This window comes from Chelonia mydas, chromosome 1, assembly GCF_015237465.2.
Source record: "Chelonia mydas isolate rCheMyd1 chromosome 1, rCheMyd1.pri.v2, whole genome shotgun sequence".
Taxonomy (NCBI): Eukaryota; Metazoa; Chordata; order Testudines; family Cheloniidae; genus Chelonia; species Chelonia mydas.
In genome coordinates this window covers 27,462,869-27,481,764 of record NC_057849.1, presented here as the reverse complement: position 1 = coordinate 27,481,764, position 18,896 = coordinate 27,462,869, and the positions used below count along the sequence as shown (strand labels likewise).

The 18,896-nt window shown below is 39.8% G+C and overlaps 1 protein-coding gene across 2 annotated transcripts in view; it reads right to left on the bottom strand.

Annotated features, from left to right (window-relative positions):
• Nucleotides 1-18,896, bottom strand: part of DEUP1 (deuterosome assembly protein 1) — a 76,670-nt gene that overhangs the window by 38,399 nt on the left and 19,375 nt on the right. For both annotated transcript variants that reach the window (XM_037889568.2, XM_043528804.1), the window contains exons 5-9: nt 13,559-13,693; nt 11,462-11,575; nt 7,865-8,077; nt 1,307-1,452; nt 528-633 (exon numbers count right to left, since the gene is read on the bottom strand). In XM_037889568.2, coding sequence (XP_037745496.1) covers nt 528-633; nt 1,307-1,452; nt 7,865-8,077; nt 11,462-11,575; nt 13,559-13,693 — 714 coding nt within the window. The remainder of the gene's footprint in view (nt 1-527; nt 634-1,306; nt 1,453-7,864; nt 8,078-11,461; nt 11,576-13,558; nt 13,694-18,896) is intronic.

Below are 18,896 nucleotides of genomic sequence, written 5' to 3'. Positions count from 1 at the left end.
CTGTAGCTCACGAAAGCTTATGCTCAAATAAATTTGTTAGTCTCTAAGGGGTGCCACAAGTCCTCCTTTTCTTTTTGCGGATACAGATTAACATGGCTGCTACTCTGAAAACAGTTCAACCAAAGAAGCCCTGCACTGAGCTGTGTTATGTGTATTGTATTCCAAGTTGCCCATGCTAACTTGCTCCAACTGTTCAGCCAGCGCAGCTTATGTTTCGGCCTAAATGGTCTGTGTAGGGGAGTTATTTCCATGACTGTGCCCCTTTGACATGGGTCTCTGCCTCTATTTGCATGTTTCGCCCAGTTCTGGTGTTTGCCCAGTGCACAATAGTGTTGAGTGTACAGCTGTCCTATTCCTTCTGGGAATACAGTACACACATAAGCTTCCTTCCTACCTGTGAAAATGCAGCTATTCTCCTATGCACTTTGGTGTATTCATATAAGCAAGGTCATGATTTTGCCTTAATACTTAAAAAAAACAAACTCTATTACAACTAAGATTTCAAAATATTTACAAATGTGGAATACCTTGTTTAGCTCTTTTTGCTGACTTTCCTGGTGTTGTTCTAACTTTAATAGCTCCGCTTTTTTGTCTTCCAGTTCCTGAATACATTGTGCATAGGCTGATTGAAGCCTTTAAATAAAAAAGCATTAATAATAATTATTGAGGGTCAAATTGTTCCCTACATAAGAAAAACCCATGAAGTGGGCAGACAATGCCATGAGCCACAGCTTACAGAAGTTTTCGCCTCACCATTCAATCAGGGAAGGGCTACCCTCTTATGGAAAAGGCAGGAGATTTGGTCACCTAAACCAGGGTGGAGCTTGGTAGATCTATGGACCATCTGTCTGCTGAAAGAATCCTGAAATCACTTGTGAACCACATGCCATATAATGCCACATGGCTACAGCAAAACACACATTTACTAGCCTAGCTGTAAAAATCATACAAATTGTTATCAGGGAGTGGGAGTGTTAGAGAGTCTTGTTTTTTTAATCAATGTATTTTTTTAAACTGTCTTAGAGTACCTAGACCAAAGGAAAGGTTTTCCTTTAATCAAATGAGCATATAAAGCCATATAAAACATATTTTAAACAATTAGGCATCATGAAAACTGTTTAACTGTGTGTCTAGCTATTGATTACAATCTCATAAAATAAAATTACTAAAATATTAATTCAAACATGAATTTGATTTTCTAATCTACAAGATCTTTTAAAAAAACCCAATATAAACCAAAGGGAAGAAAAAAGTTATTTAGCTCACAAATTCTTTACAATATAAATGATATCTTTCAAATACATACTTCATTTGATTTTCTTGGATGTTTTTACATTCTCCAATTTTCAATAATTCTTTATGCAACTGCTGGAATTCTGCTTCCATCCCTCTCCAGAGGGCATCACGTGACTGCAACTCATTTCTCATCTCTGAAAGTCCTGCCTCCATGTTCTAAATAAATAAATGATCAAAATGACTCAATAGTGGCTTTAAATTCAGTGGTCTTGTAGCATAAATATGCTGACATATACTTTATATTACATATTTAATATGAATTTAAGAAGCAATTTTTATTTGAAAAATTGCTTTTATTCTGAGGCCAGTTCCTATTTTGGAGAAGGCATTGCTTTTGTAAGGTTTTCAACAGTCAGTCTCTCTCTCCAAAAATGTCGCTCAAAAATAAGATACTTGAAGTTCTTTAAGTCATGCAGTGCTAAGATGCATTTGTCTCTGACATATTCATAGGAAACCTTCTACAGCATTATGGTAACTTCTCATTTTATTTAAGTTTTCCAGAACAGTTTCAGTTTGCTACAAGTTCTATCTAGACCACGGGTTCTCAACCTTTTTCTTTTCTGAGCCCCACCCCCACCCCCACTCCCCAATATGTTATAAAAACTTCATGACCCACCTGAGCCACAACAACTGTTTTCTGCATATCCAACAGATTAAAAGCTGAATTAAATTGACAGTTATACAGTTACACACACACATATATATAATATAAAAAGAAAAGCATAATATACATACAAAAATAACAGGTTTCAGAGTAGCAGCCATGTTAGTCTGTAGTCGCAAAAAGAAAAAGAGTACTTGTGGCACCTTAGAGACTAACACATTTATTTGAGCATAAGCTTTCATGATGAAGTGAGCTGTAGCTCACGAAAGCTTATGGTCAAATAAATTTGTTAGTCTCTAAAGTGCCACAAGTACTCCTTTTCTTTCTGAGAATACAAAAATAAAAAAATTAATATATATATTTTTTAACTTAGTGTGAAACTTCTTGTTGGTGCTGACCTGCAGGCTGGGTGGCCCACTGAGGTGACACAGGGGGTAGAGGTGGCGCTCCCTCCCTGAGCCCCACCACCCAGGGCTGAAGCCCAGTTTATTTTGGTGGACCCCCTGAAACCTGCTCGTGGCCCCCCAGGAGACCACGGACCCCTGGCTGAGAACTACTGTTCTAGATCACACTCTACGATGCAGGATTCAGTGGCATCATTTAGTGGTATTTTATATTTTCCTAACATTGAGGTCTAACATTTTATATCCTTGGAATCCTGAATAAGGAGAAGATTAGGAAGGAGGTGAATGGCTCCAACAGACACTCTCTAAAAGCTTCCAGAAGCTTGCAGTGTATGTGACTAGATTCTACATGTGGGAACATGCAGAGGCCACTCTGAAGTAGAATCTGTCTAGCTAAAACATGCACTCATTCATCTCCTCCCTCCCCCCGCCCCCCCCAAAAAAGGAGTACTTGTGGCACCTTAGAGACTAACACATTTATTTGAGCATAAGCTAGTCAGAGATGACAATTTATTTATAGCATGAACTATACAAGCTTTCAAACGATCACTATTGAGCTTTGCCCTCGGATTTCTCTAGTGTTGATCCTTCTTCACCTTTCATTTCTTGGCGTTAAAAATGTGACAAACAACTGACACGTAAACATCATATTGTTATGAGCTTGCTGAAAGCTTGTTATGGGATTGAGACTGATAGGTGTGAACTCACCCTAACTGTAAGCATAAGCCCCACGTAAGGCAAAATGAGTGTGTGAACCTGCCCAGAAGCGAGCAAGCATGGATGTGTGTGTGTGATTACACTAAAAAGCTGAGAACAGACAAGAAAAAGACAGCCTAAAGGAACGTGGTGGCTGATCCTGGAAAAAACCTGGGGAGAGACTTTTGAGTCAGAGTGCAGGCTCATAAGAGTGCTCTTGATGCTGTAAGCAAAAGAAGCTGTTTCCTGCTATTTGATTCCTTCTGCATTCAGAGACCACAGGACTTTGTACATTCTTTGTAAATACACAAAACTGCATCAAAGAAATACCTAACACTAATTTCTACTCCCAACTGGAACACCCACAGGGCCCCAAACTCTGACTAGCTGCTTAGGTCAAAAAGGGCAACAGTATTATGCTTGAAATAATAACATTTATGTATAAGCCCTCATTATAACCAGCACAATTATACCAAAATATGAGCATATAATTTGAAAACATAACTTTTGAGCACTGGCAAAAAAAAACAAGTAGTAGATAAAAGAAACAAGGATGTTCCAATGGTAGTGGACTTTGCCTTTAAGATAGTATGCTAAGAAAATGTTAAGTGTTTTTCATCACTTCTTCATTTTATTTCAATACATTTAAAAGTGAAAAGAAAGCTTTTTAAACTTCAGAAATGACCACGGAAATTCACATCTCAGAAGAGTGAATCCAGAACAGCTATTGCAAGTGAGTCCCTTCAAAGGGTTTATTCCCCCAGAAAGGGGGGCGGGGGGAAGAGAATCTCAGATTAGAGTGACCTTTCTTCTAACTAAAGGAGAGGACTGTGATTTTCTTTGCCTGAAAGGGTTGCTGAAGGGTGATGTGAAGCACTCCCTCTCTCCTGCAGGAGGTGGGCATACTGACTAAATTCTCACAGTCTTTGTTGGCTTCAGAGGGGTGGACCAAGCTTGAACTGTGTATAAGATCTCTAGCATTTCAAAGCATTGTGCTACAACTCCACCACTGGGCTGGCCCTTTGTTTAAAGGGTTAAAAGCTTTAGTTAAACACCGAAGTGCATCTCTGAGCATATCCAAGTAAAAATTAAATTTAATAAACTCTTAATAGAGGCTACAAGGACTTACTCATGGCTACCTTAGAGTTTGATTCTTTTAAGAATTGATTTTAAATGTATGAATGTATTGTCAAGCATTTACTATAGCCCAGAAATTCTGCAAGGCCTTCTAGTTTGGCTGCTGGATCCTGCATGCTTTTCAGCTAAGTTCCCTGTATAACACTGTCATTGCTTCCAAACAGGCAGGAAAGTTTTGGATTCCAGGAATCTGTCAGCTCCTTGTGGGGCGATAGTGAGTGGACTCAAACTCAGGAAATTCTTATTACTATATTTATAATCATATAACTCCTGCTTTGGAATTGAGCAGGAATGGATATTAAATAATAAAAGCAGTAGCACTTTTATAATTCAAAGAACCCAGACTGCAGCTACGTTTAAACCTTCAACAAGCCAGCAGTTTCTCTCACAAACAGTGCTTCATTTGTCCACTAGGTGCCTTAACTAGACCATTTTGTTTTGATATTTTCAAAATGTTTTTTATTCTAATTAGCTTAAATTTCAAACCAAAAAGACATTTAAAACCGGAAAATGTGATTTTTTTGTGTGCTGAAAATATCAAAAGAAACATTTCAGAAAATTTCAAAACTTTTTTCTGAACTCTTCTTAGTCAAATAATTAGTCAAAACCAGCACTTTCCTGCAAAAACTTTCAGTTTTGACAAATTAGTATTTTCCAAAATTTCTGACCAACTTTACTCTTAACTCTTCCCTGTACCTGTTCAACTTCTTTGTTAGATGTGTGTGACAAAGTTGTCATGTAAATTCATTACCACTAGTGAATTCACTACCATCAGCTGAACTACGCAGATCTGCCAAGTATCTCACACACACATACAGGCCATACCTCAAATATTTCCAGACCACAGCCCAGTCTGAGTTCAACAAGCTGCAGGAATGAGCCTTAATCATGGCTTATGGTTATTAAAGAACATAAGAATAGGCATGCTGGGTCAGACCAATGATCCATCTAGCCCAGTATCCTGTCTTCCGACAGTGGCCAATGCCAGATGCTTCAAAGAGAATGAACAGAACAGGACAATTATCAAGTGATCCATCCCCTGTCATCCAGTCCCAGAATCTAACAGAGTCTCAGGGACACTTAGAGCATGGGGTTGTATCCCTGACCATGTTGACTAATAGCCATTGATGGACCTATCCTCATTAACTTATCTAATCCTTTTTTGAACCCAGTTATACTCTTGGCCTTCACAACATCCCCTGGCAATTAGTTGCATGGGTTGATTGTGCGTTGTGTGCAGAAGTACTTCCTTTTGTTTATTTTAAACCTGCTACCTATTGATTTCATTGGGGGACCCCTAGTTCTTGTGTTTTGTGAAGGTGTATAAATAACACTTCCTTATTAACTTTCTCCACACCAGTCATGATTTTATAGACCTCTATTATATCCCCCCTTAGTCCCAGTCTTTTTAATTTCTCCTCATATGGAAGCTGTCCCAAAGCCTTACTCATGTTTATTGCTCCTCTCTGTTCCTTTTCCAATTCTAATATATCTTTTTTGAGATGGGCAACCAGAATTACATGCTGTATTCAAGATGTGAGCATACCATGGATTTATATAGTGGCATTATGATATTTACTGTCTTATTATCTATCCCTTTCCTAATTGTTCCTAACATTCTGTTAGCTTTTTTGACTGCCACTGAACACTGACTGGATGTTTTCAGAGAACTGTCCACAATGACTCCAAGATCTCTTTCTCGGCTGCTGTTGCTCCTGCTGAGCAGGCAGCCAATTGGCCTCTGGCTCGTTGCTCCCCTCTTGGAGCCCAGTGGGGGAAAAAGCAGCCAGAAGGAGCAGGCAACCAAAGGTGGGAAGGACAGAAGGTGAGGGGGGCCCAATACAAGCCCCAGGCAACCCGCCATAGTAACCAGCCAGTCCCCCTCATCCATGCTTCCTCTCTCCCTCATTCCCAATAGGTCCCAGCTCTCCCCTAACCCTTCACCACCCTCACTTAGCACATCCCAACTTTCCCAAGATGCCCTCTCCAGCTCTTCCCTTCTTCCTCCCAGACACCTCCCCTACTATCTTCCTGGACACCCCCACAAATTTATCTTCCCTAAGCTAATGTAATGGTCTCAAGTTGCAGTGGGGGAGGTTTAGGTTGGATATTAGGAAAAACTTTTTCACTAGGAGGGTGGTGAAGCACTGGAATGCATTACCTAGGGAGGTGGTGGAATCTCCTTCCTTTGAGGTTTTTAAAGTCAGGCTTGACAAAGCCCTGGCTGGGATGATTTAGCTGGGGATTGGTCCTGCTTTGAGCAGGGTGTTGGACTAGATGACCTCCTGAGATACCTTCCAACCCTGATATTCTAGGATTCTACCACCCATCTTCCCTCATGCAATGACTTTACCCCCGTCTTCTTCCTCTTGGGTACTCCTACAAACACAGCTTCATCCAGCCTCCCCTACCATACCACAGTTACCCCATCTTCTGTACAAACAGCCCCATAAACCTCAGATATGTCGCAGCATCTCTCAGCCACCTCCACCCATACAGCCCCCTGACCATCCCACAAATCCATGTACCGCAGCTTACCTCCCCACCAAGGCAGCTCCAAAACAGCACCAACCTACCTTTCAGGCACCCACCCTCCTGCCACAGTTGCCAAGTGTTGTGCTGCTTAGTTGTTAAGCAGAAGTTTATGTGAAAATACAAATAATTTGCATACATGCAAATGCTTTAATTAGACATTGCAAATAATTTGCATCAAAGTCACACATGCTTGAGTCCCGATGATCCTGGCATATTTCCTGAAACGGAGGGAGACCTCCCAGGAGGAGAGGGTGAGAGGATGCTTGAGGGAAATAAGTAAAGACTCTCAAGAATAAAGCAAATAAATACTAAATACTACATTAAATTAAACAAAACACTACAACTAACTGAAAGTTAGAGGCAAGCTTGACCAGCTCTAACGTGGGCATGCTAAATACTCTGAGGCCTAGGTGATTGAGAAGGAACTGAAGGCAGTTTGCCCACACAGCCCTACATAGCTGGCACTACTACCAAAAATCACACTGAACTGGAGCACCCATAGGGACCCTAGTCAAAGAAGAACTAAAAAAGATACCAGTAAGACTGCCTTCCAAAGATACCCTCCCAAGTTCTGGCATGGAAGGCAAGCTGAGGGAAAGAAGGGTATATCGCAGATGGGGCTGCAGTATATAGCACTGCAGAGATTCTGGACAGCACTATAACCCACAAAACTAGGGGATAGGCTACCGCAACTTTGACAGGCCTCAAGGGTGGTGGCCAACCCTAATAGCAGGTTGTGCTACCAGCTCTGCCTATAACAAAATATATTACCATACATTTTTTTCTAGATACTTAGATACAATTTCATAGCATCTTGTGTACTACTCCACATAAGCCAGACAAACAAAATTCATGAAAGCTATTGATACACAAGATACAGTGAATGAAGCTGGGTTTCTCTGGTGAAGTGTGAGGTGTAAAGTGTGAGGTATAAAACAGACAAAAAATAAAATAAATGACAGTACTGCATATCAAAAACATTTTTGTTTTCTCTTGTGTGTCATTCAAAAGATGGTACATCTGGCAGCACATTATGGTTTTGTAAATAAAGTACTCTACATAATAATCCTCCATATAAGCATTCCAAAGGAATTTTGAAAATGTATTCCTCAATAATTAATGCTTCAACATTAATTCCTTTAGCTTTATTCCACTGTACTTATAGAGAAGAAATACTGTTACTAGTCATTACCTGGCACTGTGTTTGGTACACTGTTAGTTCCTGTTGTAGTTTTAGATTTTCCTCTTGTAACTTATTCCTGTTTATTGCTATTTCATTCACAGTTGACTTTAATTTTTCAATAATGAATTCATCCCTCTCAATTTTGGATTGGCTGGAGGTAGCTGCGTCTTCCTGTTTCTGGTTCTTATTGCTGATTTGGAATCGATAATTCTGTGTCTGTTTCTATAGAACAAGGAAATAATTTCAGTGAAATTCAAAAATTATATTTCATCCCTTTGGTCCAGTCCACTACCAATAAAATCAATAGCGGTCTTTTCATTAACTACAATGGGAGTTGGATAGAGCATCACGAGAGGCTGGTGCATGCTGGAGGATTTCCTTGCTGCTTCTCCAAAGGACAAGGGATGTTTCACTCTTTCTTTATTGGGCCTCAAATCCCTTGCCCTCAGTGGAAGAATGTGGTAGAAACTCTGAAAATTTAAGTTTGCAGAATTTCTCAAAGAGTTTTCCCTTCTTGTGCTTATTTCCCTAGAAGGGAAAGATAGAGACCTTATGTGAGTAAATACTAATGTGAATGTAATGATATATTTGGACCAAATAGCTACAGAAAAATAATTAGTTGAGGGCAATTTTGCCCTCCAATACACTAACCTCAATAAGAGTTGTGTATGTGCATTTGAGGGCAGAAATTTGCCCTTGACTTTTAAGCTAACACCACACAATCCACATATAAAAAATCCAGTTAGTTACACAGTAACTGTGCTTCTCTGAGATGATTGTCCACTTGGATCCACTCAACTGGGGAATAATTGTACCTTCAGAATCTTCTAGAAAGCACTGTTACACAGGGATCTGAGTTGAAGGTATAATGCAGGAGAAGGAGCCAGAATTTACCAATGTACATTGCCAAAGAGCCACAGTAATACATCAGCAGCCCCCCATCAGCTCCCCCTCATCAGTGCCTCCCGCCTACTGGCAGCCCCGCTGATCAGTGCCTCCCCATCCCTCCCCGCACCTCCCAATCAGCTGTTCTGTGGAGTGCAGGAGGCTCTGGGGGGAGGAGCGAGGGCACAGCAGGCTCAGGGGAGGGGTTGGGAAGGGGTGGAGTGGGGGGCAGGGCCTGTGGCAAAGCCAGGAGTTAAGCAGTGAGTACACACCTGCCTCCCCCCCCTACAGTGGAAAGTTGGTGCCTGTAGCTCCAGCCCCGGAGTCAATGCCTATACAAGGAGCTGCATATTAACTTCTGAACAGCCGTATGTGCTCTGGAGCCACAGATTGGCCACCCCTGGTATAATGGGATTGGCCTCCAACCATCCTGTAGTCCCTTTTACTAATTAGGGAATCCTTGAACTGAAAGTTAGGGAAGGTAGGCAGTGTTTATGGATCCACAGTCACCTTGGAAAATCAGTTACTATGGTAACCACTTTCACTGTTTCAAGACTTGACCATGTGGACCCCTACTCCTGGAAGATTAACAAGCAGCAGTAATTATCCAGAAGATGGGTCTGAATTAGCTGAAAAATGACAGTAGAACTGCTCCTTCAAATTGGGCATCAGATCTAGAGCTCACTTGAAAGAGTAATGCTGCATAAAAAAGTGTACAGAGCTACAAGTAGCATATTTTGTTGATGGAGGCAATGAGAAGGCATACTATAGACTGTCTTAGGCCCTATTTTGTGTGTTCTGATATCTTTTGGTGACTTAACACCCTTCTAAACTGAGGTAAACTGACCCAAGGTTTTATCCTCATATTACACAAAGTGCTAGATCAACAAAAGTATTTAGGCACCTATCTGCCTGTGGCCATATTCAGTACCAGCATGCCTTCTTATGGGATAGACTGGTGCAGCAGTGACTCTGCCTCTGTTTCTCTCAGGGCCTTCAGCTGATCTATCCAGCTTCCAATACCTTCCAGATGATTTAGCCCTCCAGTTAGGTCACACAGCAGTTCCACCCCTCCCAGGGTACCCAAAGTTCAAAATAAATGCAAAGAAATATAAACTATTTCCTTCTCTCTGGAAGGCCCTGAGAGGGAAGAGTCCACCCCAGATCTTGGCCCCAGCCAGGCTTCTCCACAAGACTGATAGCCTGGAGCCTATATCCTGGATGGCATGGAACCTATCTTTATGCAAGAAGGCTTTTATAGTTGTATAATCTATCAAGATTCCAAAAAAAATCTACTCTTTGTGCTAGGATTAAAGTAAATAAAAAAATAAAAAATTGACTGACCGAGTAACTATATAAACAAAACAGTAACCCCCAAAGCCAATGAGGAGAGAACAGAGGACAACTTGCTGAACCTTTGGTGGTCAAGACGACTGGAAGGTGTGCCAAGCCACTTCAACTGTTATAATCCCAGATATCAGAGCAAGGAGAGAAGGATGAGCGGACACATCAAACATTACTTTCTAGAAGATTTTTGAGTTTGAATTCTGGGGCTGCACTGTTCTCATGAATGCAGATCAATATAGACAATTACTGGATGAACACTAATAGTTTGCACTACTCACTTTGCAAGTTTTCTTGTAGTACGGATCATCCTAATGAACTGTATATTAATAAATAGCATAGAAGAGATGTCACCTAGACAAGAACCTGAAGAAGATCCTCTATGCATCACGCTTTTTTAAAGTAAAACTGAGTATACATTATTTTCCCATATTTATCTATTCCAAATATTGTAATACTCACCTTGGTACATACTCACAATGTACAAGAAAAACTTAAATAAAAACTGCTCCAAGTCTCAAGTATTAGTTGTTTCAGAGAGGATTCTCCAGGATTTACAGCAATTTGTGTACATTAATTCTTCTTTAGAGTCACGGTAAATTTAGCAGTGTTTTAGAGAGACAAGATGAGTGAGGTAATATCTTTTATTGGACCAACTTCTGTTGGTGATAGAGACAAGCTTTTGAGCTTACATAGAGCTCTTCTTTAGGTCTGGGAAAGTTACTCAGAGGGTCACAGCTAAATACAAGGTGGAACAGATCGTTTAGCATAAAGAGTTAACATGTAAGAGACCGTTCAAGGTAAAGTGGGCAGTTAACGTCTCTGCAGTCATTGAACAAAGGAGGCTAGTGGGTTATAGATTGTTGTAATGAGCCATATATCCAGTGTCTTTATTGAGTCCATGATTTTTAGTGTCTATCAAAGTTATGAATTTAAGATCCCAGGCTCATCTTTTTAAAGTGACAAGGATTCCTTTGAGGATGAGGACTGAGAGGTCAGATACAGAGTGATTGTTTTCTGAAAAGTGTTCACCCAGGGGCAATATGGTGCTTTTGTCTTTTATCATTTTTCTGTGTGAGTTAATTTGAGAACATAGTCTCATTTCACCCACATAGTTGTTATTCGGGCACTTAGTGCACTGGATGAGATATACCATGTTGTGATAGGCATATACAGGACCTTTTTCACCAACAGAAATTAGTCCAATAAAATATATTACCTTATCTACCTTGTTTCTGTAATACCCTGAGACCAACACAGCTACAACACCACTGCAAACAGTGTTTTAGAAACATTTTAGCATTAGTTAAAACAGCTCTTTAGCTGAGCTCATGATTCAATTAATATTTTTCTAAAGCAGGAAGGCAGGAATTATACCTGAAATAAATTACACTTCTCAGACAATAATTTTCGTTGCGCATCTAAAGAAATGAGATGGTTTTGATATAGTGTCTCCTTCTGATCCCATTCTTTTGATTTTGCTTTAAATTCCTGAAAAAAAGCAACACAAGGTCATTAAGCCTTGAAATCATTTTTCTCCAAGTTGCACTAGCGCACTCTTCATAATGAACACTCAGATTTTTTTTATAGCTCTAAGAAAAGTCACTTGTGTAATTAATATATATTTATTATTAATAATGAGGGACAATCAAATCTGTGGAAAGAAAATAAGTCAGCAAATGTAAAAAAAGGTTTTTCATTTTCTTGCAAGAAGAGAAAATTCCAGCACTTGAAAAAGCTGTTATTCTGAGCAAGCTGAATAACATGCACAATAATTGAAGTAAAATGTTAGAAACATTTTTAAAGTTTCATATATCTTCAGTTGTTGTAGACCTTAGAGGCCTGATTCACCACTGTATTACTCCAGTTTTATACAGTGTAATTCTTTTGATTTCAATGGAGTTACACCAGTACAAATAGGAATAATGCAGCAGTAAGTCAGGCTCTTGGTGTTCAGATGAACAATTTCAGTGCTGGAATTTTTATATTTTTTCTTAAGAATGTGGGAGGGCAGCTAAGGGGGAAACATTTCCTCTCTTGCCGCTCATTCTGGTAATGGTTTTTTTGAGGTTTTTTAAGGGGTAGGAGGAATTCCTGCCTTGAGTCCACAGAATTTAAACCCAAACCTGATTAGCAATTTCTGTTATTTTCATATTTCTGTAACAGAGCTGAGTGTATTTTAGTTAGTTGTTTAAAGGTTTTAGAATTTAAATATTCATAACTAGACTTTGAAGATTATACCCAATAAAATAATTAGTAGTACTCCATAGCTATTGTAGATTGTTGCTTTTTCAGCTTGGATAAAGAATCAAAGTAACAATGCATTGACTTACACACAAAAAACCACCCTAAAATATCTTTAAAACCCAGACTAGGAACTTCATTTTTCCAAATGAAAATGTAGGGTCCAGAGACCTAGATGAATTTGTGCAGTTTCCTTAACTCTGTGTAATTTATGAATTTTGAACAATCAGATTCTGTTTGCTGCATCTATGCCCTATGAAGCTGATTGATCCATAATTTTTCTATACTTTTACTACTGTCTGTTTCTGAATTATAAGCAAATATAAACAACTTTTATTTCTTCACAACATCAGATACAATGCATATTCATCTGACTACAAAGTGAGGACTACAGGTTCAAGGCACTAGTAAAGTATTGCTGAGCTTGAGTAGATTTTCAATACAGTAATTATTTTCTTAAAACTAGACTCTGCTGAACACATTCCAAGCATTCATTTTTTATACTGCATAATTTACTAACTGGTAGCACTGTGTTGCATTATATTCATGTTCAAACCTTGGATAAGGTCATTCTCAGATTAGCAGGTTGTGAGAGTGTCATGGAAGATATATATTTAGCCCTAGGTAGATGCATAAACCATGCATTACTCTTGTAGTAACAACTGTTAGCCACTCTGGTGGGCTCCAAGTGACAGATTTTATAATAGTGTGGGCTTTGCCATGTGGAAGAGATAGCCACACTTCTACAGGAGGGCTAGTGATGTGCCCTATCAGGCAGGAACAATCGTCTGTGGTGGGAGGAGTTAATCCTATGTGCTGTGTTATGCAAGAAGTCAGACTAGATAATCAGATTGGTCCCTTCTAGTCTTGAAATCTATTACAACTAATTAATAATGACCATAACATGAAAAGCCTAGAACATCCCCCTGAATGCAAAAATTCTCCTGAACCATTGCCTTATTGAATAATATGTCTTTCATAGATCAGGAACAGAGTAATTGTTTATTTCAAATTTAAATTTATGAGCTGGCTGATCTATATTAACAGGGCTATAAACAGTGTTAATAAAATTAATGCCTCTGAAGAACAGAAAACACTGTCAACACACGGCTCTTTCCATATTTTATACAAAACACTGTACATGCTTATGGGATTTACAGCCTGAAACTGTAAACCAAGTATGAATCCTGAAGATGAACTAGGTCTACTATAACAGCAAAACATACTTACTTCCAATTTCTGGTTTAAATTGCTCAGTTCAAATGGAGTTTCCAGATTTTCTGCACATATTTCTTTACTGTGAACCCTATCTTGTTTTATCTGGTGTAACTGTAGTTTTTCATAGCTTTGTGTCAGTTTACAAAACTAAAAATTAAAGGAAATATGAATATTAAGAATATGTGTCTTCTATCTCAGATAATCTTTTATTTAAGTCATAATTGGTAAATGCAGTGAAGTTTAAACATTCTAATTAGTGAATCTCTGTAACAAAGCACCAGTTACTAAAACTAAATTATTAAAGATGAACAAGACTAAGCTTTCGTATAACCCTGAGTGTTTATTAACTGCCCAGTTAAACACAGATGTACTTCACAGTTGTTTTTTTTATTGAAATTTTGTATGGCACTTTTATTTTTAACCATGTAAAGTAAATTCTTGTACTGTATTTATATGAATTGTTTTACATTTGTTTAGTGCCATCTTGTGTTGACAATTTTTAAAAATACTTCAGTAACCAGAATAAGGGATTAACTGGTTTATATTCACTTATTCGTGAAGACCTTTAGCAGTTTAAGGTATTTAAATGCTTAATTTTAACATTAAAACTGTTGATATATTGGTCCCATTACCTTGGGATCATCAGGTACCAAATAATACCAAATATAACTCTGCATACTGATACCTATAATGAAGGGATGGCTCTGGAGCCATGGAAAGAATAGGGAGGTAGCAAACAGGAGGACAAAGAACAACTCAGGTGCTGGGAACAAGAGGGAAGAAGGTAAGCTAAGCAGCAGAAGACACTGGTGACAGAATAGAGGGAGGGAATCAGGCAGTAGCAGGAGGATTCACGGAGGGGTTGAGGTGGAAGTAACTGGGCCATACTTAAAATGGCCATTATCACCATATTTGCCAATATTTTACAATTTTTACCAAGGACACTTCTCCAAATAATCTGGAAGTGTAGTAGCTGCCAGTCCCTCAGCCACCAGAGTTTTGTGTTTACATTCAGTGCATTTTAGCCCTGAGTTAATGTTAATCTTAATTAGCAGGGCCTCAGGATTAACACCCTATATTATTATGATAGAGTATTTTTCAGCACTCAGAAGTATGCTAGGCCCCATGCAGAATAAAAGTCATGTCTCTGCCCTGAAGAATTCACATTATAGGTTTAGGTATGACACACAAGTGAGGATAGTAAACAGAGGAGGGGAGGGGAACAAAATGAGGTCAGAAAAGGATTACACTAATCAGATCATGTGGTTACTTATTTTAGCCATGTATATAAACTGATACATCTGGGGTAGGGAGGCTTTATACTCATCTTCTTCAGGACAGAATTGCGCTTTTAGGTGGGATCTGAATGAGGAAAGAGTGAGTGGTAGCTTAGTGAATCAGAATTTGAAGGATGTTCCATGTAAAGAGATGCATGAAAGAAGGCAAAGAAGCAAAAGAAGGAAAATGTAATGAACGGGGCATCAAGTATGGCATGTCTGGCAGAACAAAGGAAGTTGCAGAAAGCAAAAGGGGCAGGTGGCAATTGAAGCCAGGAGAGAGTGATGTATGGCTTTGCAAGCCAGAACAAGAAGTTTGCACTTCATACATGTACAGCAATAAGAAATCAGTGAGAAGATTCAAAAAGGGGTTGAAATGGTCTGAGTGCTGGATAATAAAGACAATTTTGGCAAGCTAAGACCCAAGACCAGAGAGAAAGAAATTAATTTGACTATTGTTAAGATGGATAGGAATGGTCAGATTTTTTTTAGATTTTTTAAAAATATTATGAAGGGAACAGGTAGGATTTGCTCATGGCCTGGATGTGCAGAAGAAAGAAATACACTCAAGGGCACAACTGTCATGAAAGACTACATTAATTATTCATTATTCATTAATTATTATTTCTTATTTATTATTATGAGGAAGTTCTATGGCCTGTTTTATATAGGAGGTCATACTACACAATGGTCCCCTCTGGCCTTGGAATCTATGAATCTATGACTGCCAAGTTGTGAGTCTCAGTAACAGAGAGGATGGTGAAGTTGTTAGCAGAAACAGAAAATGATGGCAGTGGAGAGCATTTGGAGAAAAATTTAGATCATGTTTAACTTGAGATGATGGCAAGCCATCCAAGATACCACAGCGATAACAGGAAACGTGACAATGTAAGGGAGGATTTAGATCTGATGTCATTTATGGATTATTTAATTGTACCAAAATCCACCCCACAACTAGTGCTAAAAAAACCAATTACTTACTGGTACAGTAACTATTGTTCGAGATGTGTCGTGCACATACATAGTTCACTGTAAGTGTAAGTGCGCTCAGTGCACTGGAGCCAAAGACTTCTGCCAGCATAATCACCAGGCAGCACATCAGGCAGCATTTGCTCTCCTCGTGCTCAGAGTGATGGCATAAAAGGGGTGTGACTGCAGCTTCCCTCTCTGTTCCTTCACACCACTGCCTATCTAATATCCAGAATAGTGGGGAAGGCAGAAGGGTTGAAGAATGTATATGTGCACAATACATCTTGAAGAACAAAAGTTACTGTACAGGTAAATAACTGTTCTTCCTCCTACGTGATTGTGCACATATACAATCCACTGTACATAACAAGGTAGTGTTGGCCACACTGATGGCCACTTGGAGTGATGTTCAGGCAGTGACATGTCCTTCAGAGATCATGGCCAAGAACTGTTCTTTGTATTCTTCAGGCAATTTTGTCCCCCAATTGGAAACTGCTCACCAATTAATAAAGGTATATTTCAACAACAGTGCCTGATAATTCAACATTCTCATCTGAAGGAGCACAGTGATATAGGCCGATTGATAGTGCCAGAAAGGCACTATAAATCCAATCTTTTAAACTTATCCTTTGAAGTGGCCCTAGGATGAGACTGCTTTGAACACTCATTGGCTACCATAACCACAAGGGATTCTAGGACAGGGTGGGTGAAGAAATAATCAAATTCCTGCTGGGGAACCTGATAACACCTGTCCACGTGTTTAGGTATAAGCAGGACAGAGGCCAGCAACTTCCAGAGGTTCTTTGCAGGTTCCAGAAAGGCTTCATTAATGGGATGGGCAACCCATTTTGTGGTAGGTGTTTATAAGATATCAAAAAACTTGTGTAGGTGGTCTTGCACAAGCTCTGCCTGCAATCCTAGAGATGTGGCCATGAGGTCCTGAAACACTTTAAAGCCCTCCATTGGGAGTGGGGTGGGGAGGGGGGTGATGTCAACTGTGGGGTGATGGCCTTATGCATGGAAGAAGATGAAGTATGGTGATGGGAACATCTAGGTGTTCTTCTCTTGCATCTTTTTCTGTGAGCTTCAGCAAAGAAGGGGACTGAGGGATGGTAGGAGGATCCTCCCTTGAAGTTTCCAGAAAGGAAGAATGCAATCATCTCCTACACTGAGACTCCAACAGTGGTCTAGACACTCTTGGGGCAGTCCAAGATGCGCAATAAAGCCAAGGGGGGATTCCACTCTTTGAACTGCCCATGAAGGTGATGGGCATAATACAAGGACTTCCTTGTAAAAATGCCAATCTTGCCCCTTGATTCTGGCATGACTAGAGTGTGACCTAAAAGGAGACCTGAAAGACTGTGGAAGAAATACAGGTCTATCATGGTCCAAATTTGAAGAGGAGGTATAACTCTCCTTAGTGAATGGATGAGCATTCCACCTGGCATTCGTGGAAGTCTCAATACCAGCAAAACCTGGTGCTGTCCTAAAGGTACTGACATAGAGGATGTATATGACGGAGCTGGTGGAAGCAGGCAAAATGGCAAGAAGGCAAAAGAATAGGTCAGTCTCAGTGGTGCTGACAGTGCCTTCGTTGAGGGTTGTGATGAAGAAGCCAGTGGAAATGAGGAATATGTGACTGTAAATGATGCTGGTAGCACCGACCTGGTGGAGACTGTAAAGAAAGGTAAGAGGCAAGTGTTCTGCTGCAGGTGCTGGGGGTACTGGACCCAACAGTGCTGGAAACAAATATGTTTTTGATAACAGTGAAGACCGCAAGCTCAATGGCACCAGTGGAAACAGAGTTGACAGTGCTGGTAAGTGTCAGTATTTGTGACCTGACCTTGACGTGGCAGTGGAGGACTCATGTGGGGTGAAGAGTGAAACTTCAACCACCTCTCAGATAAAGAAGAAAGTTTAAAAAGTTTTAAGGAGGCCACCGGAGAAAAAGAAGAGCAGCATTTTTCAGCAGACTTGGGCTTAGACTCTGGGGCAGCTGGAAGGGTGCTCCTTGTGGCCGGGCTGTTAGTTCTCTTGTGATCAGGGTCACGCACTGCAGAGGGAAGCATTATTTCTTTTATAAGATGGACTTTGAGGTGGAAATCCCTGTTTATTCATCCTCATTGGAAAGGGGGTACAGATAGGACATTTGTCCCTCACATGCCTCTCACCCAGGCAAATTAGGCAGCTTTTGTGCCTATCTGTAACAAAAATCATGGCCCAGCATGTGGCACATTGTTTGAATCTTGGGGATTTGTTCCTTCTAAATTCCTAAATAAAAGGACTCTATCTAATAAACTAAATTATACTAAGGCTAACTATAACCAGAACCTTGTACAATTAGAGAAATCTCTGATTAGTGGCTGGTTAACTGAAGCTGAAGAGCGATGGGGAGCTCCAATTCTTGCTACAGATGGTAAAAAGAACCTGAGAAAGATGTGATGGCCATGCCCCTTTTATGCCATTGGCTTTGAGCATGAGGAAAGCAGGGCAGTATAAGTCACTTGGTGGTAATGGTGGCAAAAGTCTCTGACTCTAGTGCACTGGACTTAGACTTATATACTGTGGAATATATATGTACAGAATCACTCAAAGGAAAACTAGAGTTCTTTTTTTTCACGGTCTAATGCTTAACTTCTCAGTAACCACACCAAGATGTAAATCTTGTATCTATATTTACAATGCAGGGAAACACTGTAAGTTACAAAAACAGCTTTTGTTTCATAACTGATTTCTTAAAATTACTGAAAGTGGTAGTTAGATGACAACCAAACCATTCTCAGCTTATTTACAAAGCTGTTTGTTTGTTTGTCTGTCAAGTCAATTTCTCCAACCAAATATAGGCAAACACAGATAAAAGAGAAGACTGAGAAAGGGAAATGAAAGTTTAAAAAAAAAAACAGATGCTCCTTTTTATGGTCTCGTGATATGTACGTGAGGAATATTGTCACCATCAGGTCAAAATTATAGTTCTTTACTTGGCATGCCAAGTTCGAGGTCCATCTCAGGTTTGACTGGAAGGCTGATTTGGTGAAGAGGTCTGGTTGTTGAACAAACTATGTCTACATTACAGAGCTTATGCAGGCACAGGCCCCTCGTGTAGA